At 42.3% G+C, this 21,812-nt stretch overlaps 1 protein-coding gene across 1 annotated transcript in view; it reads right to left on the reverse strand.

Moving 5' to 3' along the window:
- The window catches only part of PPWD1 (peptidylprolyl isomerase domain and WD repeat containing 1), a 636,242-nt gene that overhangs the window by 40,859 nt on the left and 573,571 nt on the right, over positions 1–21,812 (reverse strand). The window contains exon 10 of the mRNA XM_044063362.1: positions 5,434–5,616. Within this exon, the coding sequence (XP_043919297.1) occupies positions 5,434–5,616 (183 nt within the window). The remainder of the gene's footprint in view (positions 1–5,433; positions 5,617–21,812) is intronic.

Consider the following 21,812-nt stretch of genomic DNA (forward strand, 5'->3'; position numbering starts at 1 on the left):
AATGGCATCATTCTGGCAGCCATTGGTGCTTTTTCGACTCATGACCCTAACCCCCACCCCTGGGGGCTGACATAAGTAGCACCATCAACCACAGAAGGTCCACCTATGTCCTCCCCAATATTTCAGAGCTACCACACACATGCTGCAGATGGCTGCATCATCGGCTTGGCTGGAATAAACTCATGTCTCAGTCATTGCCAATAGGTGTCTGCCTGCATGGTAGAGACTGGTTGACCAGAACTATGAACCTCCCACCCCAGACAGGCAGGCAGACATTGGCTGCTCACTCCCAAATGTCCCCACTTTGCTCTTCCAGCACACAAATTAGGAGTTAGGCTCTGGTCATCTCGGGTGCAATAAGAAATTCAACACCCTCTGCCACCAGGCCAGGTTATGATTCTTGCACTATAATTCACTGTTAAGGATGGGTTTCTCGGAGTTATTTCAGACCTGCAGCATCCTTCTTACATCACGGAGGGGTGAAGTATGGAAACAAACAGTATGCATTAATCATGCCTCAAATGTGTATCATTTACAGTAATAAAGCGAATGGGATAAAATAAAAATGGAGTTTGAAAATATGGTAGAAAGAGAAAGGGAGAAAGTTAAATAGTAATAGGAATTATTTAAAGGGGGTGACAAAGGTTAAACTACTGCAGAAAAAGGGGACTCACAGAACAAGAGGAGTAACTGCAGAGTGCTAAAGAAAAAAAATAAGAGTATGTGAATAATACTCAATATTTTAGAAATGTTGCTGATAAGCAACTATTTTTTGATAACTCCAGAGCAAAAAAACTTTAGCATAGCAACTTAGACAACAGAAAGAAGAATGGGTTGTTGCCAAACTTAGGGTGCCAATGACAAGCAAAATAACCTGAGATAATAAAGAGGTATTAGACATACTTCAAAGCAAAAGAATGTGGATACCAAGAAAGAGCACAGATAGAAATATTTATGGAAGACTTAAATATGCCAAGGTTAAAGGAAGATGAGATACAACAAAAGAGTTAAAACAGGAGCAGATGAGCTAAAAACGGTGATGTATTATGTGGTATGTGAAAGGAGAAATGCAGCAGGCATGCACACTGCACACTGCATGGACAATCTCTTTGGAAGACAGACATGCGGACTTTCCCAGACCAGAGAGAGAGAATTTAATGGTTGCCACAGTATGATGTATACCAAAGTGATGCACTAGACCTGTGTTAGCAATGATAATTATGATGTGATCTAATCACACAATAGGAGTATCTATAGTGATGCATCCATGCATTGTAGAACTGCATGAATGTATTTGTATTTATGGGTGTTGACTTGTTGGAACATGGGCTAAATTGTTGGCTAGGCTTGTAAAGGCCTCAGGGCCAACAGCCTAGTAACTTTCTATGATCCTATATCAGTCTTGCAGGGAAGTCTCCAGAAACAAAATGTATTCTTGTGGAACTTAGATGTCAGAAGGGAAGAAAGATCTGGAAGAATTTGTTTATTAATATTTTAAAAGGAAAGTACCACCATATTGGAAAAAAGCTGTGACAGCTGTATTACCCAAAGAGGGTAAAGACCCATTTCAGTTTTAAACCATAATTATAAAGTGTGTATTGCCTATACTAGCAAATGTGTTAAGAACATTGATAAATATGAATCAATGTGGTTTTGTGGAGGAGAGGCAATATTTGCCAATATTAATAGAATGATGATGATCCACACTGAAGCAGAATGTAATAAAATACTGCTGTTATTGGTGGGGTTTGATGCAGAAAAAGCATTTAACAGAGAATACTGGGATTTTATGGGTAGAGCAATGGAAATATTTAGATTTCCTGATACAATAATAAAGTTAATTAGGAGGATATACATAGATAGGAGACAAGAATTAATGTGGGAGAGCTCCTTCCCCTATGATAAGTTGTGTTTGAACAGAGTAACCAGGCAGGGGTTTCTTCTTTCTCTTTTGTTATCTGCTTTTGGATATAATTGAGTATGACAATCAAGGAACATTGGCTTTCTTTACAGATATTATTTTAAACATGATAAATCCAGAAAAGGACATCAGTGTTGTGGAACATTTTGAGACAGTTTCAAGTCTTAAGAAGTAAAGCAAAGGCTATAGCTGTAAATTATGTACCAACACACGACTTGGTACAGCAATAGCAGTATTTATGGAGACATAAAATTAAGAATTTGAGAATATGGAGACAGCTAAGGATATGTGGGAAAAGACTAAACAAAAAATAACACAAAAATTGAGAAACTGGAAGCTCTTGGTTATGGTTATAGACAGCAAGATATAAGCAGCGGAACTGTTTCTAGTCCATTTAGCTATATACATATGTGAGGCATATTTTATCAATCTGAGGAAAAAATGTCGATAACTAATAAAGAGCTGAAGAAATGTATCTGCGAGGGTAAAAGGTAACAGTTAAGTGGGATAGGTTGATCCTCCCAAAAGAACAATGTAGAATAGGATTACTTGATTTTTTTGGATATTTTGCAACTACACAGTTAACTCTTGCATACATAACACAAGCAGAAGGTTATAAATCTATGTGGAAAGGTATGATTGGGGGGGTGGGTCTGTGTCAAAAAATGACAGAGTGCGATTCTGGATGCAGATCCTTAAGGAGAATGATTACCACCAATACAGATTATTACATTCATAATGTTGCAAAAAGTATTCCAAGAACCAAGCCAACACAGGTATGGAAAAAGGAAATTACTCCAAGTAGGGGTACAGAAAATACAAAAGAGAAGGCTGGAATTTATAGAGAAAACTGGCAAAAGAATTACAGTACTGCGGGCAAATATTCTAGAGAGGGAAAAGTGGGATGAAGCCAAAATGTTGCTTGGACTGCAGTTTAGAAGCTACCTTCCCTTCAGGGATTGATATAATAGCACCGGCAAAGAGAAAGGAATGGTGGATTCCTAAGTGAAAGAACTGCTCTTGTAGAGTTTTTAGCTGAATCTAGAACACAAATTTCTGTTAACAAGGGGATAATTGGTACTGCATACAAAATATTACACAAGTATATTAATCAAATAGTGGAGGTTAGAAAAGACTGGGAAGTAAGACAGGAAAATCAATATATAAGGGAAAATGGGAGGATATACGTATGGCTCCCAAATATGCAACTAACTCCAGAAAGTTTAGGATTTTTGCTTGGAAGTTGTCTGCATAGGTATTTTTATACCCCAATCAGTCTTTAAAGAAAATTTCCAGAGTTAGATGGCAAATGTTGGCAATGTGATGAGGAAGAGAGAGGCAATTGGGAACATGATTTTTGTGTGTGTAATGAGTTGCCAGATCTAACAAATTCCCTACAGAGTACTCTGTCAGAAATATTGGAGAAGCAAATGGCTGTAACTAAGGGAATTATTTTTGAACTGGGATACATGATCTGAATTGCCTAGACACAGTAATGCCTTATTTAGTTTAATTCTGCTAGCTATCAAAAAAAGCAATTACTAGAAAACAGAAATCAAGATCTAATCCAACTGTATTTGAAGTACTGAAAAATGGAAAACAGATAAAAAGAATTCGAAGAGGGGTCTTCAGAAAAAGGAAGGAGCAAATTACACAAGAAAAATGGAATTTGTGAGAATAATACCTATAGAATAATGTTCAGAAGGAGAAGTAAGGTTTAAGAGAAGACAGAAATTATTGATTTATATAATGTTGGACTTCAAGACAATTGTTAAAGAAATCATGCAATGTATAACGTGCATGTAAATGGGAACATTTTTTATATGTTTTTTCTTTTCTATTAATGTATGCATGTCTATGTTGAGTGATAATTTAATAAAGGTGTTAAAAACATTTGCAGTAGTCTCAAACTGGAAAATATCTGTACTAAATGCAGCCATACGACACACACAATTCTGTATTTTTATTTGATATATTTGTACTGCTTTTCAGGGGCAACCCAGGAGCACTGTCTGGTTAAATGACTTGCCCAGACTCGCACAATAAGCAAATGGAGGTAGAAGAAACCAAGCCCCATACGCTCAGCTACAGGTAGCAACTCATTAATAGTTCAGAGCTTTAGTCCGCTGCACGAACTGCTAATTCTTGTAAAGACATGACTGTCACAGCTTGACATAATGCCATGGCTGAATCTACAGTGTCTATACTTCTACATAATTAGCCTATTCTTATTTAGTCAAATGTCCTGCTACAATAAGTAACTGTACTTACCACTTTGGGAATATCCAAAAAGGGGAAAAATAATGACACCACCAAACAATGGTTTGCAATAGAAACGTTATGAAGCAAAAGTAGTTGAAAGTCATTAAACATGTGTAATCAAAAATTAAGGCATGAAAGCAATATACAGCAAACTCTCAGTTAACCGGCACCCATGGGGGTTGGTATATGCCGAATAACTGTAGTTTCTGGTTGCTTGAGAGTTACTATTAAAAACAGGCTTGAACTAATATTGTAACCTATACTATTTGTTTGGTTTAACTTGTTCTCAGGTTGGGGAGAAAGGGTATTTATTGCAATCTTCCTTTTTAAAAAAAAACTCTAAAAATGTAAGTATGTTTCTGTGTGTGTGTGGGGGGGACAAAGTGTAACACATGGAAAAATTGAACTTTTATTTCTTCGATTTTTTTTTTTTTTTTGCTGGTTCCTTGAGAGTGCCGGCTGTTTGAGTTCCGGTTAACTGAGAGTTTACTGTACAACTTTTTAATTTCGGTTAGCATTTTACTATTAAAAATTACATTGATTTCATAAGCAAGGTTGATAGCAGGAAAGCAACATACAGTATTAGTTAATTAAAATAACAACACTTCTTTCATAAGCAATGTTGACTACAGCATGTTTCTGTTGATTACAAAAAATGCTGTTAACCATAGAGAAACAGCATATAGAAAAAGTCCATATAAAAATGAGTTCCCTTAAGCTTACGGTTGAGAAGTCAAAAAAGTGTACCTGATAACAAGGCTGTTTTGTGATATAATGAAAGAAAAGTAAAGAACTGAAAATGATAATGAGCTGCAACTGAAACCGAGACATCATCAAAAACATGCCAAGTTTACTGACTACAGCTTACTGGAAAGCAACTGTGCAAGCTTCTGTAACATATTTATCATGATCTAATGAAAAGCAATGACGACCTAATACAAATGCATTGTGACTGCAACTTCAAAGGAGTGCACCAATGGACAGTCTGTGGCAGCAAATCATGCAGTTGTGTTAGCTCCTTCAACATGTTTAATAACAGCTTAAAGGAATACAATTACACTCTAATGGAAAGCTATCATGGCAGCAACTTCAAATGTTTTCTGCAACACTCAGAAGTGGTAAATCTTTCAGAAAAAGTGCATCATTTTGTATGGCAGCTTATCCAGCAAACCAAATTAATTATCATGTAAGCTGATACATTCAGTAAAAAAGGCACATGATTAAGCTTTCATAAATAAAACGTTTCTTACCGTTGGCACAACTGTGACAAAGAACTGTGATCCATTTGTACCAGGCCCAGCATTAGCCATACTTAGTGTATACGGTCTATCATGCCTTAATGTTGAGTGGAATTCGTCTTCAAATTCTCCACCCCAAATGCTTTCCCCACCCATTCCTGTACCAGTTGGATCTCCGGTCTGAATCATAAATCCCTGCAAGCAGGTTAAAAATTCACTTTATTAGAGAATATTAGAGAATTTGAACAAATAAATGGATAAAATCTCTAGACAAATGAACACAGAGCAATGTTATTTTTTCCCTACAAGTGCCAGATACCGGTAAAGGTCAAAACTAAAACTGCAGAGTATGCAGACAATGGTAGACATGCCAAAGGGGCTAGTATGTACATATTGTACTAATGCAGAAATTAACAAATTTCTATCTAAGCAAGAACTGAAATAAAACTACATAAGTCTGCAAAGTTTTACAACTATGGTGACCGCTTCAAACATAGCTCAACTGGTAGATGGATTAGATACTATCTGCTCACACAACACGTGGATGCCAGGCTTAGAAATTCTGGCTGTTGTCTCCAAAATTATGCTCCACAAGGGACAGAAAAAATATTTAAAGGAGACAATATGACAGAACTAACACAATCTCAAACCAAGACTTATTTTATTACAGGCCGTGTATTGCACACACCTACCTAACATAACAAAAATGCAGCCAATTGGTTCATAAAGCTACTTATCCTCTAGCCATTTTCAGAAATGCTACTGTTTGAGCTTTATTACTATGGCTTCTGAGGTGGTGAGCACTAAGCTGGTCTGCCAGTGCCAAATTACAAACAATGAAACACAAGAAGGGCTCTATTTGGATAATTAATTAGCCAGCTTAATGGAGTCTATTAAGCTGCACAGCAGCTTGGAGTATCACTGACTTCCCTTGTAGAATTCTATGTTGACACAGCACTCTAACATTACACTGATGCCTGGCAAAGCGATGAGTGAATTGTGTCTTTTGGTGGACGGACAGCTGCTTACACAACAGGATGTTAAATGACTTATTCAAAAGACCATGAGTGGCTTTGGCTGCATAAAGCAACTGAAACAATACACTATTACTTTAATGCAGGCCACAGGTTTCCAGAACTGTATATCAACACGCTTGGATATTCAATCCATAAGTGAAGAGTCAGTACTGGCCAGTAATCTAAACAGTGTTTAGTGGGTACTCTGCTTGCTCAGATATCAACCGGTGCTGACTCTCAGGCTAATTATACTGAGTGTCAAGAACCACTGTGAACTGCTAGGGGCCATTTTACCTATAATATTTGGTCAGTACTACCTCTTGTGGGTAACTGTAAAAACATCCTGAATCTAACCCACTGCCTTTTACATTTCTTTTCCCAGGCTTTTTCTATTCTCCACCGCAGAGACTGCTGGAGCCAGAAATCCACACAAATTAGTTTTGTGTATGGGCATTCATGACATGGAATTTTTTTGGTTCGTTTTCATACACTGAAGTACATCAGCCAAACAAAAAAAAGCATTTGCAGGTATTAACTGCAAATAAAGCCATGGCAGAAATAAAAGTAACACAACAAATGAACATCTGTCTACCCACAACAAAGCAATCCATTATGCACAAGCATACAATAACTCAAGATGGAAACTATACTTGAGCCCAGTTCTAATATATTTGTCAAAGAATAGTTATCTAAAACTGGAACATAATAAAATATCTCAAAAGGGGTGAAACAGGATCACACTAAACTTTGGGTAAGCAATAAGTATGCACAGAATGTCAAGGGTCAGCAATAACTATGTACACAATAGCAAAGTAAAGTACAAATCTGTGACAATAACAATAGCAGCTGAATGGCAGATGTCTAGCTCGCCCATTTTTTTTGTTATATAGCAAGTGTACACCCCTTCCCTTTCAGTGAGGCATGTCTTTTGCCAGTATCTGCTACTTTGAATGTCTTACTATAAAAGAGATTATCCCATTATTACTTTAGTTTTCCTGAAAGAGTTTGGTGCATGACCATTTATATACAAAAACCTGTTTACTGCATAAAAGAAACACAGCAGCAAACAAGATTCCAAAGTATGATGGAGGAAGGGTTATATTTCTTTTGACTCTCTCAGTTCTGATGTGCCATGTTCTTGCTGCTGCCAAGATCTTTTCTTGAAGAACTTTTACAGCAGTTAAAAAAAATTAAGGGATGAATCCCAAACAGTATCTTACCAGCCTGATGCATAGCATGTCCAAGACATTTAGGATAAAGATGCCTTTTAGGATCATTTCCCCAAACACTGATGTGCATTTGGAGATGGTACCTGATTTAAAATGTTTGATAAAACTGTTTGCAGAACACCATGCTAGGACATTAGTGATATTCTGCGCAAGTTACGTCTTAAAATATACTTTGGCTGACAGACCTATAACCCAACACTACAACCTGTGAGAGATGCACTTATCTAGCTAAACTGGAGGTAAAGCTCTCTCCAATCAAAACTGAACTTGACAGTCAAGAGGAGAAGGTAAACACTTGCACCACACCATACTCACCACACAGTCTCACTAAATCTACACCACCAAAATCCACACAAAGAAACACAAAAACATTCGCGGAGACTCTCAATAATAATCTGCTCAAGCAACAGAGACCTCCAAAGCAGAAATGCAAGCAACCTCCACACCCCAACACAACCCAAATGACACATAGCCCGCAGACTCAGTGTGCCACTCAACCACAGCCAATAGGGCAAAACAACGTACCCAACACACTAGTCATAGGCGACTCTACAGTCAGGCACACTGATGTCCCACTCACCAGGCTAAACAAGGAGAAGGTTACTGTGAGCTGACTGTTGGGTGCCAGGAACCGCCACATAACCCACGCACTCAGGTCACTCCACAAGTACAAATATGACTCTGTCATTGTCCATGTTGGTGTGAACGACCGGAGACGTGCCTCCCTGGACTACATGAAAAGAGACATGTAAGAGCTCTCCAGTCTTGTAGCCTAGGCAGGTATGACCCTAGCCCTGAGTAGCATTCTGCCATCACCCAGAATGATGTCGCAGTACAAGGACAAAATGATCGACTGGAAGAGGAAAGGAGTGTTACAGTCAACTTAGAGCTTAAGAAAATCTTACATGCCGACATGCTCCTTGCCTTGAATAGCATTTTCTAAATTAAAAGTGAGACTGGGGATAAAAACTTTTGCTGAGCATTATGAAAAGAAACAGTGTCTGATTTTCAAATGCTCTTGTGCAAAACATGAGAGCAAAAATAATGTGCTTTGACAAGTCTTTGGAACTGTGTGGGTAATTTGAAAGAAAATAAATGTTCTAAACACAAGACTGTGATACAGTTTGGAAAGTGTGTGTATACATTTTGGAAATACTGTAACCTTTAGCCTTCATCAGTCTTTCACGTGTGTATAAATATATCTGTTTGTGTGTGTGTATGTGTGCATCTCTCTCTCTCTCTATGTGTGTGTGTGTATATATATATATATATATATATATATATATATATATATATATAAATATATATATATATATATATATATATATATATATATATATATACATGGGAAAGTACTAGGCTAGCTGCACTTACTTGTGGGTCATTTTAAGCCTAGTCAATTTCTGTTTTTCTGCTCAACATAACCTGTCCCATTTGATTATAGACTGGCCTTACCCATCCCATGGTCAATAATTACATATTACCTTAATGACAATAACTAGGGTCATACTATAGATAATTTGAGGGGACCAGTGCATGAAATAAAGCATTTAGGAGCTGCCTCTGTCCATTAGACTAAGGGTAAATGTTCCATTTCCCATCCATAGATCTAAATTGTGCTTGAATACGGAAAAAGATGAACTTTGTTTTATGTGGATGGGGAGTCTTGTTTTACAGCAGCAGTATCCCTCCAAATCATTCTTTTGATGATGTAGAAGACACATAGATCCACAGACAGTACTTCTGATGCGATATGACTTGTTATTGTGCAGTAAATCCATCAGTAATGAACTGGAGGATGCTTTGTAAGCAACTATAAAGATGTCGAAAATGCTCTTGGTAAACTTGAACTCCTGTTCCTGATCTAATCAACCAATGCTAGACACGAGATAAAAACAGCTACCTATGCAAAAGACAACCATACAGCTTTCTTTAACTATGTTAGAAACCTCAGAAACAATGTCAAGCTCTACTTTGAGTTAATAATAAATATCATATACACACATCCTAAGGACACAGAATCTACTAACAGATAAATTTAACTGCAACTACACCCCACCTCACCTGGTATATTCCCCAATCACTTACCAGCATCTCCATCCTCCACCCCTGAAATTCCAAGAAATTGTCCTCTAAAGCACCTTGCAAGGCAAAGAACACTGCGTCTGTGGGGCCAGATAACATACCAGGCTGCCTCCTGACCAGATGGAAACAGTACCTGTCAAACCTCATACAAAAGCTATTCAACATTCATCAAAAAGGCTTTGTGCAAGAAGATTAATGTAAGAACTTATCATAATGATAGATGTCCTTTTCTCTGTTGGGCAGTATTCCTGACTTAAGGGAGCTGTCTGCCAAGGCAACGACCCATCAGCCAGTATACCAAAGTCTTTTACTAAGGTGTGTGGTACGTCTGACATTGGCCATCAGCAGACATCAGCCATAAAAGAGATGTACGCACGTTCTGCCCTTTGAAGTGAAGCCCTAGACATAGAGACAGTCTAAGGGAACGAGGATCAGTAAATCCAAGAAAGGCAAGAAGTGGGGGAAAGGAAGGAGGGTTGGAATACTATAGTTATGGTAAGTTCTTGCGCAACTACTCTATGTCCTTTTATTCTTCTGTTGCAGTATTCCTGACTTAAGCAAGAAGCTCATGAAGAAAGGGCAGTGGAAGTGGCAGAGGAATTTTCAATGAAGCCATGGATAATGGCTCTAGCAAACCCTGGCCTGGATCTAGAGAAGGATTCCAGCTTATAGTGTTTGGTGAAGGCCAATCGATAAAGTTAAAAACCAACAAAGTAATGCAAAGAAAAGGTTCCAAGTCACCAATGAGAAAAATCTTTGAATCTTTATTGTAAATCCAACAACAGATGAGCACTTTCGTCTCAGGGTGAGACTTCTTCAGATAAAACTATACCAGTGCCACTTTGATTATATATAGTACCATCAATTACTTTAATTACATATTAATTGAAATCTAATTAAAATTTAAAGCACCACCAGCAAGTGGTGTGTGATGTACTTAAAATTGTTCAGGTAGTGTGTCAAACAACACCACTACCAAAAATTTTTTTAAATATATAAATTTATAAACAATTAAATAGACATAAATGTAAAAAATATATATGAAATGAAATCATGAATGCATGAATAATTAAATGAAATATTTAAATTGTCATATGTCCCCATGTGGACAGATGTCCAAGTAGTGGCTTCTACAGTAGAGCTGGTATCTAAACCAAAGCCCCTGAAGAAGATACTGCCCTGGTAGAGTGAGCCAGGGAGAATCTTACCATTGTGGGAGTAGCAAAAGACAATAGAATTGGATATCCAGTTAGATATGGTCCGTTTAGACACAGGCAATCCCACAGCCCTGGGATGGAAAGATAAATAATTGGTCTGTTTTCCTAAAAGGTATAATCTTATGTAAGTTGAACCTGAGCTGTCTGTGTACAGGGCGTGCAGGATCCTCTCACTACTGTTCTGGAGAGGGAAAGAAAATTGGTAGGTGAATTGTGTGATTTAGGGACAACTGACTGACAACTTTTGGCATGAATGAAGGATTGGTCCACAGGGACACACTGTTTTTGTGGAAGGACGGGGAGGGGGGAGCCATAAGGGCTTGCAACTCAGATCCGAATCGCAGAGGTAATGGCCACCAGGAGGATTGTTTTCCAAGTGCAGTGTTTGAGTGACCTACAGAAAACAGGTTCTAATGGTGCTCGAGTCAATTTCTCTGGTACAAAAGTTGAGGTCCCAAGGTGGGGCCGCTGGTCTCGGGGGGGGGGGGGGGTCTGATATGAAGGACAACTTTGAGGAATTGTTTAACTTTGAATCTGAAAGCTAGGGGAGGACTTAGCGGTAAACAAGCAGAAATAGCTGACAAATGAGCTTTGATGGAAGAATATGCTAATCCTGCATTAAGCAATTCACACAGACAGGACAGTCTCATAGGCGGAGGCACCTTCAATGGGTCCTGGTTCCTAGCTAGACACCAGAGAACCTCTTCCATTTGGAGAGGTAGGATTTTCTAGTAGTCTGCTTCCTGGCCTTCTGCAGTACTTGAAGCGCGTCCTCAGAGTACAATTGCCTGAATGGTATCACCCACAGAGTTAACTGGAGGGTTTCCAGATAGGGGTGCAGGAGTGAGACCTTATTCTGTGTTAGCAGGTCCACTCTGTGGGGTAACTTGTGGTGATTGTCCTTGGTTAGCTGAAAGGGAAGGGGAACCAATGGTGTCTTAGCCAGTAGGGAGTCACCAGCACGATCTTTGGCTTTTCCTGTTGGACTTTCAACAGGACTTTGGGGAGGGAATGCATATAGGAATTTCCCCTTCTATGAGATTGAAAGGGTGTCTACTCTCCATGCCTGAGGATGGTATTCTCTGACACAGAACTGAGGAAGCTGTTTGTTCATGGGGGAGACAAACCATCTATCTCTGGAATACCCCATTGGTGGACAAAGTCTGAGAACACATCCCTGGGAAGCATCCATGCGTAGACTTGTGTCCTGGATCTGCTTAGGGTATCCGCCACTGTATTCTGGCTGGAGGGGATGTGCACCGCTTGGAGAAATACATCTCCGTGGTGAGCTAGATCCCACACCTACATGGCTAGTCTGCACAGGAGATAGGATCTGGTACCTCCCCTGCTTGTTTATGTATCACAAGACTGTCATGTTGTTGGTATTGACACATAACCTCCCTGGTCTGATCAGTGATTTGAACATTTGGAGGGCAAAAATTACTGCCCTCATTTCTCTCACATTTATGTGTTCCTTCATTTGGGAAGGCGACCACTCCCCTTGAGCTGTGTGGAGGTCTAAGGCCGCCCCACAATCCATGTCCAAAGCATCCATAAATAAGGTCGGAGTAGATGGAAGAGGATGAATGGTAAGTCCTGGATTTAGAGACAGTTGTGAGATCCACCACCGGAGCTCCTGCTTTAGACATGGAAGGAGCGGAATGAGGGGTTCTAAAGGGTGGGAGGTGCTGATACCACTCCAATTTGAGGAGCCATTGAAGTTTCCTCATGTAAAGCCTTGCCAGAAGCAGCACTGGGATGGTGTAAGCCATCAGGCCCAAGATCCTCAGGAACTGTCTAGAAGAAATCTGATGTAGTAGGAGTGTGTCTGCAAAGATTATGGAGATCTCTTGTGCCTTGGAAGGTGGGAGAGAGACTAGCATGCCCAGTTTGGAATCTGCAGCCCACAAAAATGAGATCTTGGGCTGGACCAGTGAAGATTTCTTGAAGTTTATGGTAAATCCCAGGCCTTGAAGAATGGTAGCCTTGGTCTATGGTTTGCAAAATCCACTTTGTCTTTTGCATATGCCACCTTTTTTTTTTAAAATAAGCTCTTCTAAAGGTGCTGCTATTTGCTCCCTGGCTGGTAGGCAGAGCAGAGCCAAGTCACTGTGATGTTGTTTGTAGTGGCGTGGGTTTGTGTGTGTGTCTGCTTGTGGTTGCCTACTGTCAGTCTCTAGGGTACCTCACCTCCTCTGGATGGATTTCTGCGCCTCTTCCTGCCTTTATTCCTGAGACTGCAGATGCTACCTTGAAGGACATTTGCACTTTGGAGGGATTTCCTCAACTCAGAGAGGCTAGGATTAAAAGGTTGTCCAAGTATGGGAAGATTAAGACCCACTGGAGCCTGCAAAAGGCTACTACTGGGGCTAGAAATTTTGTGAAGACTCTCGGGGCTGTAGAGAGTCCAAAAGGCAAAGCAGAGAACTGACAGTGAGAGGATCACACAGAAAATCGCAGAAATCTTCTGTATCTGTGGTGAATGGCGATATGAAGGTAGGCATCCTTGATATCCACTGAAGTCAGAAATGCCTGAGGAAGGAGAAGAGGAAATAGTGTTTGTACGGTTAGCATTTTGAATGAGGAGACTATGAGGAAATCATTGAGGTAAAACAGGTCCAGAGTTGGTAAAGGGTCCTTCCTTCCTGGGGACTAGGAAAAGGTGGGAGTAAAAGCCCCTTCCTCATCTCTATGGGGAACAGGTTCTATGGTGCCCTGTTCTAAGAGTTCTAATAGAACTGACAGGAAAAGGAGGAGCTGATCATTTGGTGGTAGGGGAATTCCCCTGAAGGCAGGCACCTTGTGCCAAACCATGAAGTACCCGCTTTTGATGATGATGAACACCCAAGAGTCCTGAGTGATGAGTTCCTACGAAGGAGGGGAGATGGAAAGGCGTTGAGAAAGGGGAATTAGGTTGTTGCAAGAGTCATGAAGAGCAGCCCGTTCTATCAGGAAAGGGGTGCTTGGTTACGTGAGGAGCAAAAGCAGAAGAGGAGGGAAACTGTTGGGTCTTTTGTCCTCTTTTGGGCATCGAGATTGAGGTGCTTTGGATTGCCTGCGTCCGAACGTTTGTTTCCCAGGATAATTCCTATGAAATTTAGGCCCTGGGAATACAAAGACATGCTTGCGATCCTTAAGTTCTTTGCATTTTCCCTGCAGAGATTTGAAGAGTTCTGTGGAAGGTTTCCCAAACAGGGCAGTATTATCCAGGGGAGCATCCATCAGTGTTGCCTTAATTACTTCAGGTAAAGGCTGAAGGCTAAGCCAGACAAATCTTCTAAGTGCAGAACAGGAAGTGGCAGTCCTAGAGGATGCTTCTACTGCATCATAAGTGCACCTGACAAAATGTCTAGCTATCCGAGTGGAGGTGGCAAGGAGTGATGATGCCAGGGGCTTATCTGCGAGTCAGGCATATCAGATACCAAGTTTGAGACCTGGGAAAGGAGTTCCAAGTTGTACTTGGGTCATGTCTGTCTGATAATTTAATGCTCTGAAGGCCAGGGAAGCTGAGGTACAGATTGTCTTCCCCAGCCTCTCCAACTGTCTGCTGTCTTTATCTGAAGGCAGCAAAGAAGAGGAAGGAAGCAACCTGGAGGCCTTGTCAGAGGCAACAGAAATAACAGAAGGATCTGCAGCTGGTGCCTTAAAAAGGAATTGGTAGTCCTTGGGTACTTTGTAATATCTGTCAGGCTTTTTAGGTGCTGGGGGCTGTCAGTCTGGGTGTGGAGGAAGTGGATGCAAAGGCATCCAGAAATGAAGGTATTACAGGAGGGATGGCTGAAAGACTGGGGGTCTGAACCTGGAGGTCATAATGCTTCTGGACCTCTGACATCTCTGTGGAGTCCGGCATGAAGTGGCCACACATTTTGGAGACGGTCTCCCCCCAAAAAATCTCCTTCATGGGGAATCTGTCCCACTGGAGTCCTCTTCAGGGGAAGCATAACCCAAGGGGGAGGGAACTTGGGAGAAATAATACAAGTCCTCATCTTTCTCCTCAGAAGTGAAGTCTTCATCAGAGGTAAGATGGGGCTTAGGTCTCTTCCTAGGGGAAGAAGGGCCCAGCCGGAGTGGAAGCAGCACGACTTGATGGAGGCCTAAGCGCCATGAAGGCCTTAAAGAGGCCTTGGGAAAAGTTCAACCATTCCTTCTGTGGGTTCAGGAAAGAAGAGACGTGCTTGTTTTTTTAATTCTACTTTGCAGGCGTACCTATGGGGTGCAAAGGAGGAGGGCCAGATGAAGGCCTGCACTCTACAATATCTGATTCAACATCCTCTCTAATGAAAATATGGGTAATCGCCCCCTAGGACCCTCCGACAGAATACGCCTCTGTTCCCCCTGGGCGCCAGAGAGTCTGACAAGACTCTCTGGATGTGCAAATGTCTGGAGCAAAAACAGCCTGTTAATTGGGCTTGATCTGTGGGTCCGGATCTTGGTCAGCACACGTCTCTGAGCTCTTGTGCACTTCAGGAGAGACACCCGACTCAAGAGGTGCAGCTTGGGATTAGGGCCTAAGTTTTTTGGCTTTCCGTTTTGTAGGCTCGGTTATCTGGTCAGGAGGGGAGTTTATTGTGCTCTTTGTTAGAAGCCCGAGATGCTAGTTTTCTATGTAGACCCCAAGGGAGGATAACCAAGTCTGGAGGGGTTTTGGGACAAAGAATTGGAAAGTAGTACAGGATTTGTGATTGTGCTGACAGCCTAAGCAAAAAAAGTCGTTCAGTATGACCGCCTTTATGTGGAATCTGTTGTCCACAGTCACACTTCCATTTTCTGGATGACATGAACCTCAGAGACAGAGAAGGTAGCAAAAAAACAAAAGGTTTCCCCATTGAGGCACTTATCTTTTTCGAAGAAAAGCTATTCTGATAGCAAAGTGAAGTCTGGGACAAGCGATCCGTCTGGTGGCAAAGAAGGTCTGATGGTGGTATGCATGTACGTCTCTTATGGCAGACATGCACCTTAGGTAGTAAAAGAGTATGGTATACTGGCCAACGTCGGGTTGTCTTGGGAGGCAACTTCCTTAAGTCAGGAATATTGCAAAAGAATAAGACATTAGAAGGATGCATAAAGGAGGGGCAACAAAGGGCTAGGGTAATTATAGACCCATAAGTCTGACTAGCCTCATCTGTAAGGCTATGGACAGGATCACTATGGAATTAATAAGGACATAGTACAAATTTCTTGACCCAAGGCAGCTCGGTTTCATCAAAGATTACTTTTACTTTCTAAACATGCTTGGAAATGTGCAACACCCCAAGCTAGTCTGTTATGTTTAATGGCAAGTTTATTTAGCCCACCAAAGTGACACTGTCCATATTAATATTACATGAATCCTGTTCACGAAAACACTTACTGAGAAAATATTTGTCATCATTTATAACTATCATGTACAATTATTGAACAGGTAATTATTACTAGTAGCTGTAATGTCTATGGTGTTAGTTATACAATTCAACTTTTGTTTTACAAATCTTTCTTTTTCAACTGATGTACTAACTCCAGTGAAATGAATGGTAATCCAAAATGTTAAAAATAGAAAGTGAGCCCAGCATCAGAAGGACATGACAATGCTTTCGCTCCTCTTTGCTCTTTTCTTTCTGAGGTAGTTTCTTCAATCAAATCTATGGAATTCATGCCTATGTAAAATTATGGAGCCACCATGTACAAAACTGCACAAAAAAGGAAATGTTTACTCTAGAAAATTAAACTGATACATTTTCTTGCCCATGCATTCTTTGGTGATAAGGGTGACAACTTCTTGCAATTAAAACAGTATTAGAAAAGGGCTTTTTAGATATAGTTGCTGCTACTGACTCAAACAACTTCCAAAAAAATCAGTTGTGAAAAAACTGGGAAGCCAGGTTGGAGTACCGGGAACTGCTCTGGCAATTGAGGCTGGTCGAGGCGAGGGCTCCAGGGTTGAATGACAACATCAATATTAGCAGTGTTCTAAAATTAAGAGCTGCCCGTTTATAAAACTTCACATATTGTACACATTCCTTGGTTTGATAACACTTTTGCACACACGTGCAAACAGCTATTGATCACTTAATACTACCTAGGTTGTAAGATTTGGTTTAATAGAAATGGACAGTACTTATGGTTTGGGTGGAAATATACACACCTTTTGATTGTATACACATACCAAAACGTTGTGTATTGTAATTATTTTTTAAGACAACCTTTTTATGAATGGTGGTTCAACTGTTTGGTTGATTACATTCTATATTTTACATTTTTATATTTTTTATATCAATGGACATTATTTCATTATGTCACACATTGCCTTATTTTACTGAACAGATTTATGTATTATTATTCTCTGTCAGGAGCATTTGACAATGTATTATTTTTAACGGATATTACTTTAAATTTTGATTAGGGGAAGAGTCACGTGATTAGGATTTTTTATTTAAAGACTGTTATGGTTGTTATTTGATATTTGTTCTGATGAAGCTCGCTATTGACCGAGAGAAAGAGCTCAACGTTTCTGTTTTTTACGGTGAATAAAGTGGTGTTTGTCTAATTGGGATATTTTTATTTCAATTATTTCAACCCGGGCCCTGTGCTGTGTGGCCATTTACTTTTCTTCCTGGTTGAAGACTTATGAGCAGCCACCAGAATAAACCTAACTGAAGAGGACAATACAGGAGTCCTAGTAATCATGGGAAATGGAGTAGCCGAGCTGTGAGCTTCAAACTGTCCCAGGTTCGGATGAGAAACCCCTGATGGGTGTGAAATTCGATCCTGAATGGGATCCAAGATCCAGGGCAGAGCCAGAAGGTGAGACCAAAGGAAGGGAAACCATACCCGGCGAGGCCAAAACAGGACAATGAGGATCACTTTGCTCCCCAGTCGACGAGCTTTCTGTAGAAACCTCAGAATAAGAGGTACTGGAGGGTAAGCATACAGAAGACCAGGAGGCCAAGCATGGACTAGAGCATCTCAGAGAGACTCCCCTGCAGGGGGTTCAGAATGAAAAACTCACTGCACTTCGCGTTGGAAGGAGATGAGAAGAGATCGCAGCAAGGTTAACCCCACTCCGGGAAGATATGCTCTGCTACTGAAGGATTCAGAGACCACTTGTAAGGCATCAGAATATGTAGAAATTCTGTAGAAACCTCAGAGAAGTTCTGTAGAAACCTCAGAATAAGAGGTACTGGAGGGTAAGCATACAGAAGACTGGGAGGCCAAGCATGGACTAGAGCATCTCTGGGGGACTACCCCGGCAGGGGGGTCAGAATGAAAAACTCGCTGCACTTCACGTTGGTAGGAGATGCGAAGAGATCGCAGCAAGGCTGACCCCACTCCGGGAAGATATGCTCCGCTACTGAAGGATTCAACGACCACTTGTAAGGCATCAGAATAGTCCGACTTAACCTGTCCTCTAGAATGTTGGACCGTCTCAGAATCTGCGTTGCTATGAAAAAACGACCGGTGGAGATCATCCATTCCCACACTCTTATGGCCTTGCGACAAAGGGGGGTAAGATCTGGTCCCTCCCTGTTTGTTGATAAACCAAGACTACTGACATGTTGCCTTGACTGAATTGCAAAGGTTCCCAGAGGAAGAAAGGCATGAAGGGTCTGCAATGCTAAAAGGACCGCCCTCATCTCTAGAATGTTTATGTGCAAGCCGGTCTCTACAGGGGACCATAGGCCTTGGAATGTCCAGCCTTAACAACGACCCCCCCCCCTCCACCCGAGTTGGGAGGTGTCCACAGTCACTGTGGCTTGGACAGGGGGCTAGAACAAAGGGTTGTCCCTCCAAGATGTCCGGAGAACACATCCACCATAGAAGGGATGACTGACAGACTCAACTGAGTTGTACTGGATACAACAATGGAAATGGACCATTGTACAGCTAGTGTCCACTGTAGAATTCTCATATGTAACTGGGCACACAGAAGAAGCGTTATGGTCGCCGCCATTGAACCTAAGGCCCTCAACACTGATTCCACTGATGGAAGATGGGAATGGTAGATCAGAGAGACATGCATCCTCAGGTTTTGCACTGTCTCCAAGGTCAGGAAGATTTTGCACTATACTATCCTTGCCCCAATGTAGTCTATCACCTGGACAGGATTTAAAAGTGATTTGGATGCGTTGACTGTGATCCCCATATGCAGGGCAAGCTTTAAGAAATAATCCCCGGTTTGAGAAAGTAGATGCCTGGTGGGAGCAGTGAGGAGCCAATCGTACAGGTACGGATAGACCTGAACCCCCTGAAGCCTCAAGTGGGCCGCTACTACTGCCATCACTTTGGTGAACACCCTGGGGGCTGTGGTGAGACCAAAGGGTAGGGCTCGAAACTGGTAATGATTGATTCCTAGCTGGAAGTGAAGGAACCTCCTGGAGCTTCTGTGTATCTTTATGTGATAGTAAGCATCCTTGAGGTCTAACGAGCACATCCAGTCGCTCTCTTTCAGGTACGGCATGATGGACTGTAGTTTGACCATCTGGTATTTTTCTTTGGCAACTGACAGTTTCAGGATAGATAGGTCCAGAATGGGCCTTAAATTCCCCGTTTTCTTTGGCACCAAAAAGAACCTGGAGTAGAAGCCCGACCCAGACTGATCTGGGGGGATGGTTTTGATGGCTCATTTTCCTAGCAGCTTGGAAATTTCCTGTGCTGCTGCCTCCCTTTGCATGGGTGGTATGTCCGGGAGATGTTTGGGAGGAACCACAAAGGGGATGGAGTATCCTCTGGATATGATCTGAAGCACCCAGCGGTCTGATGTTATGGACGCCCATGCCGCCAGGTGCAAGGACAATCGTCCCCTGACTGCCTCCTGAGTACAGCAGTCGGGCATCCCCTCAGGGTTGCTGTCTGGGCCTGTCCGAAAAAAGGTTCTTGAGACCCAAAATTTTTAGTACCCCCTCTGCCTCTGGGACAGCGTCCATTCTGTCCTCCTCTGCTTCAGGGGGAAGAAGAGCCCCGAGTGTCCCAGGAATATTGTGACTTCTGGAACATCTTCTTTTGCCCTCTCTGATTCTGGGAAAAGGATCTTTGAGGGTTCGAGAAGCGGATTCCAACGGCAAACAGTGTCTTCCTGTCCTTCTAACTCTGGACTAAAGTCTCTGATCCTTGAAGGCGAATTGCCGAGGTACCAGATCGCTGGAAATAAAGGAAGTAAGATACTGGTGAATTACTGGATGTTCGTGTGTTTTCTTAACTTCTATTGACTGTGCTAGGTGTTTTGAATTAAAGTCTCTGACGGTCTTACCCAAGAGAGTACAGTCATCATAAGGGGCAGTGGGAAAGGATGCCTTAAAAGGTTCCGAAAACTGACAGTCTGAGCCAGGTATTGCGCCTCATGAACACGCCAGACTCAGCCGCCCTAGCTGCTCCTTCAGTAGCATATGAAAGGAGTCACATGGACGTGTTGGAGACTGCTTTCAAAGTGGCCATCCCCGCGAAGAATGAGTCCCTGTTCTCCTGTGACATGGACTTGGGGGGGGGGGGGGGAACTCCGCCAGCTCCTTGACCAGGTCGCGCTGGAGTCTCTTGACGTGGCCCAGGTAAGTTCAGCGTCCTAATAGAAAAGGTTGCTAACGTATAAACCCGCTTCCCTAAGCGGTCCATCATCCACTTCTGTTGGTCAGGAAGATGAACCAAGGAACTCTTTTGGGTTAGTTCCTTCTTTGTGGCTGCTGCTACCACCATAGCGTCTACGGGGGAGCCCTTGTTTCATGCTGGCCTATCTGAAGGTGGACTCAAGTTCTTATCAGGGCTTTTAGGGATTGGTTGCACGGTGTCCGGCTCTTTCCAGGACTACGAGGTGACCAGGACCACCAAGGGATCTGTGAAAGAGGGCACCCAGGAAGTAGATGGGCCCATGCCGAAAGCCTCCAGGAACACAGATTCATCAGAAGAAGGTTTGGGGGTGGACCAACCTCCCCGTTGGCGAAGGAGTTCCATAATGCCTCCAAAGGAGACATCCTCGGGAGGTGACCTGGGAGAACCTTCCCCATCATCCAAATCTGTATCCTTGGTGAGGGACTCTTGAGTCCAAGGGCCTACTCTTACATGTATGCTTGTGAGGCACATCTCCGGTGGGGCACTCCGGGGGGAACTTGTAAAGCCACTTTTTTCTCAGGGGGAACCTTCTGGGGCTCCTTGAGCACGGGCTGTCCCTCTGGAAAAATGATGGGATTCGCAGAAAAAGCCGATGGGGTGAGGACGGAGTCCAAGGGGATAGTCAAAGGTCTTGATCCAGCAGAGAGAACCCTTTCTACCACGTCGAATGCAGAGGAAAAACGAACCTCCTGGGGAACCAATAAGGAAGCTGGTCTCCTGAATCAGACGTGAAAATCAGAGCCGGGCCTAAAGTGGACGGAGCTCCGAGGGAGGGACAAAGCCGGAGCTGATGAAAAAAGTTCCACTCCCTCAGATAACAAACACACAAGCTCTGGCTCCGAGAGCGGCTCGGATGAGAGCTGGTCAGATCTGACACGCTCCAGGCAGCTGTTGGTGTCGAGGAAGTAGATACAGTCGGCGCCGACCCCCTGACTAAGGTCATCCTCAGATCAGAGTACTCCAAACCCGATGGACGGATAAGAGAAGGAAAAATCAGTGTAAAAAAGGGAAACGAGCTCCCCCCTCCTGAGGGAGAGGGGGCTGGTAAGACTCCATCATTTTATCCAGGTCAACTTCCGATAAGGGCTGCGTGGACCTCGATGAGGCCACAGACTCCACCCTTGTGGGTTGAGGAACTGAGGCCCTAGATGGAGTGCGCCTCTCCTTCCAGCTCCGGGGAAAATCTCGGAGACCATTGACGAGGGGAGTCATGGATCCTATGCTGATTTTTGGCGGGGGAAGGGAGGTCCAGGGACCTCTTACATTTT

Source organism: Protopterus annectens, chromosome 2.part1, assembly GCF_019279795.1.
Source record: "Protopterus annectens isolate FY-2018-M chromosome 2.part1, PAN1.0, whole genome shotgun sequence".
Lineage (NCBI taxonomy): Eukaryota > Metazoa > Chordata > Ceratodontiformes > Protopteridae > Protopterus > Protopterus annectens.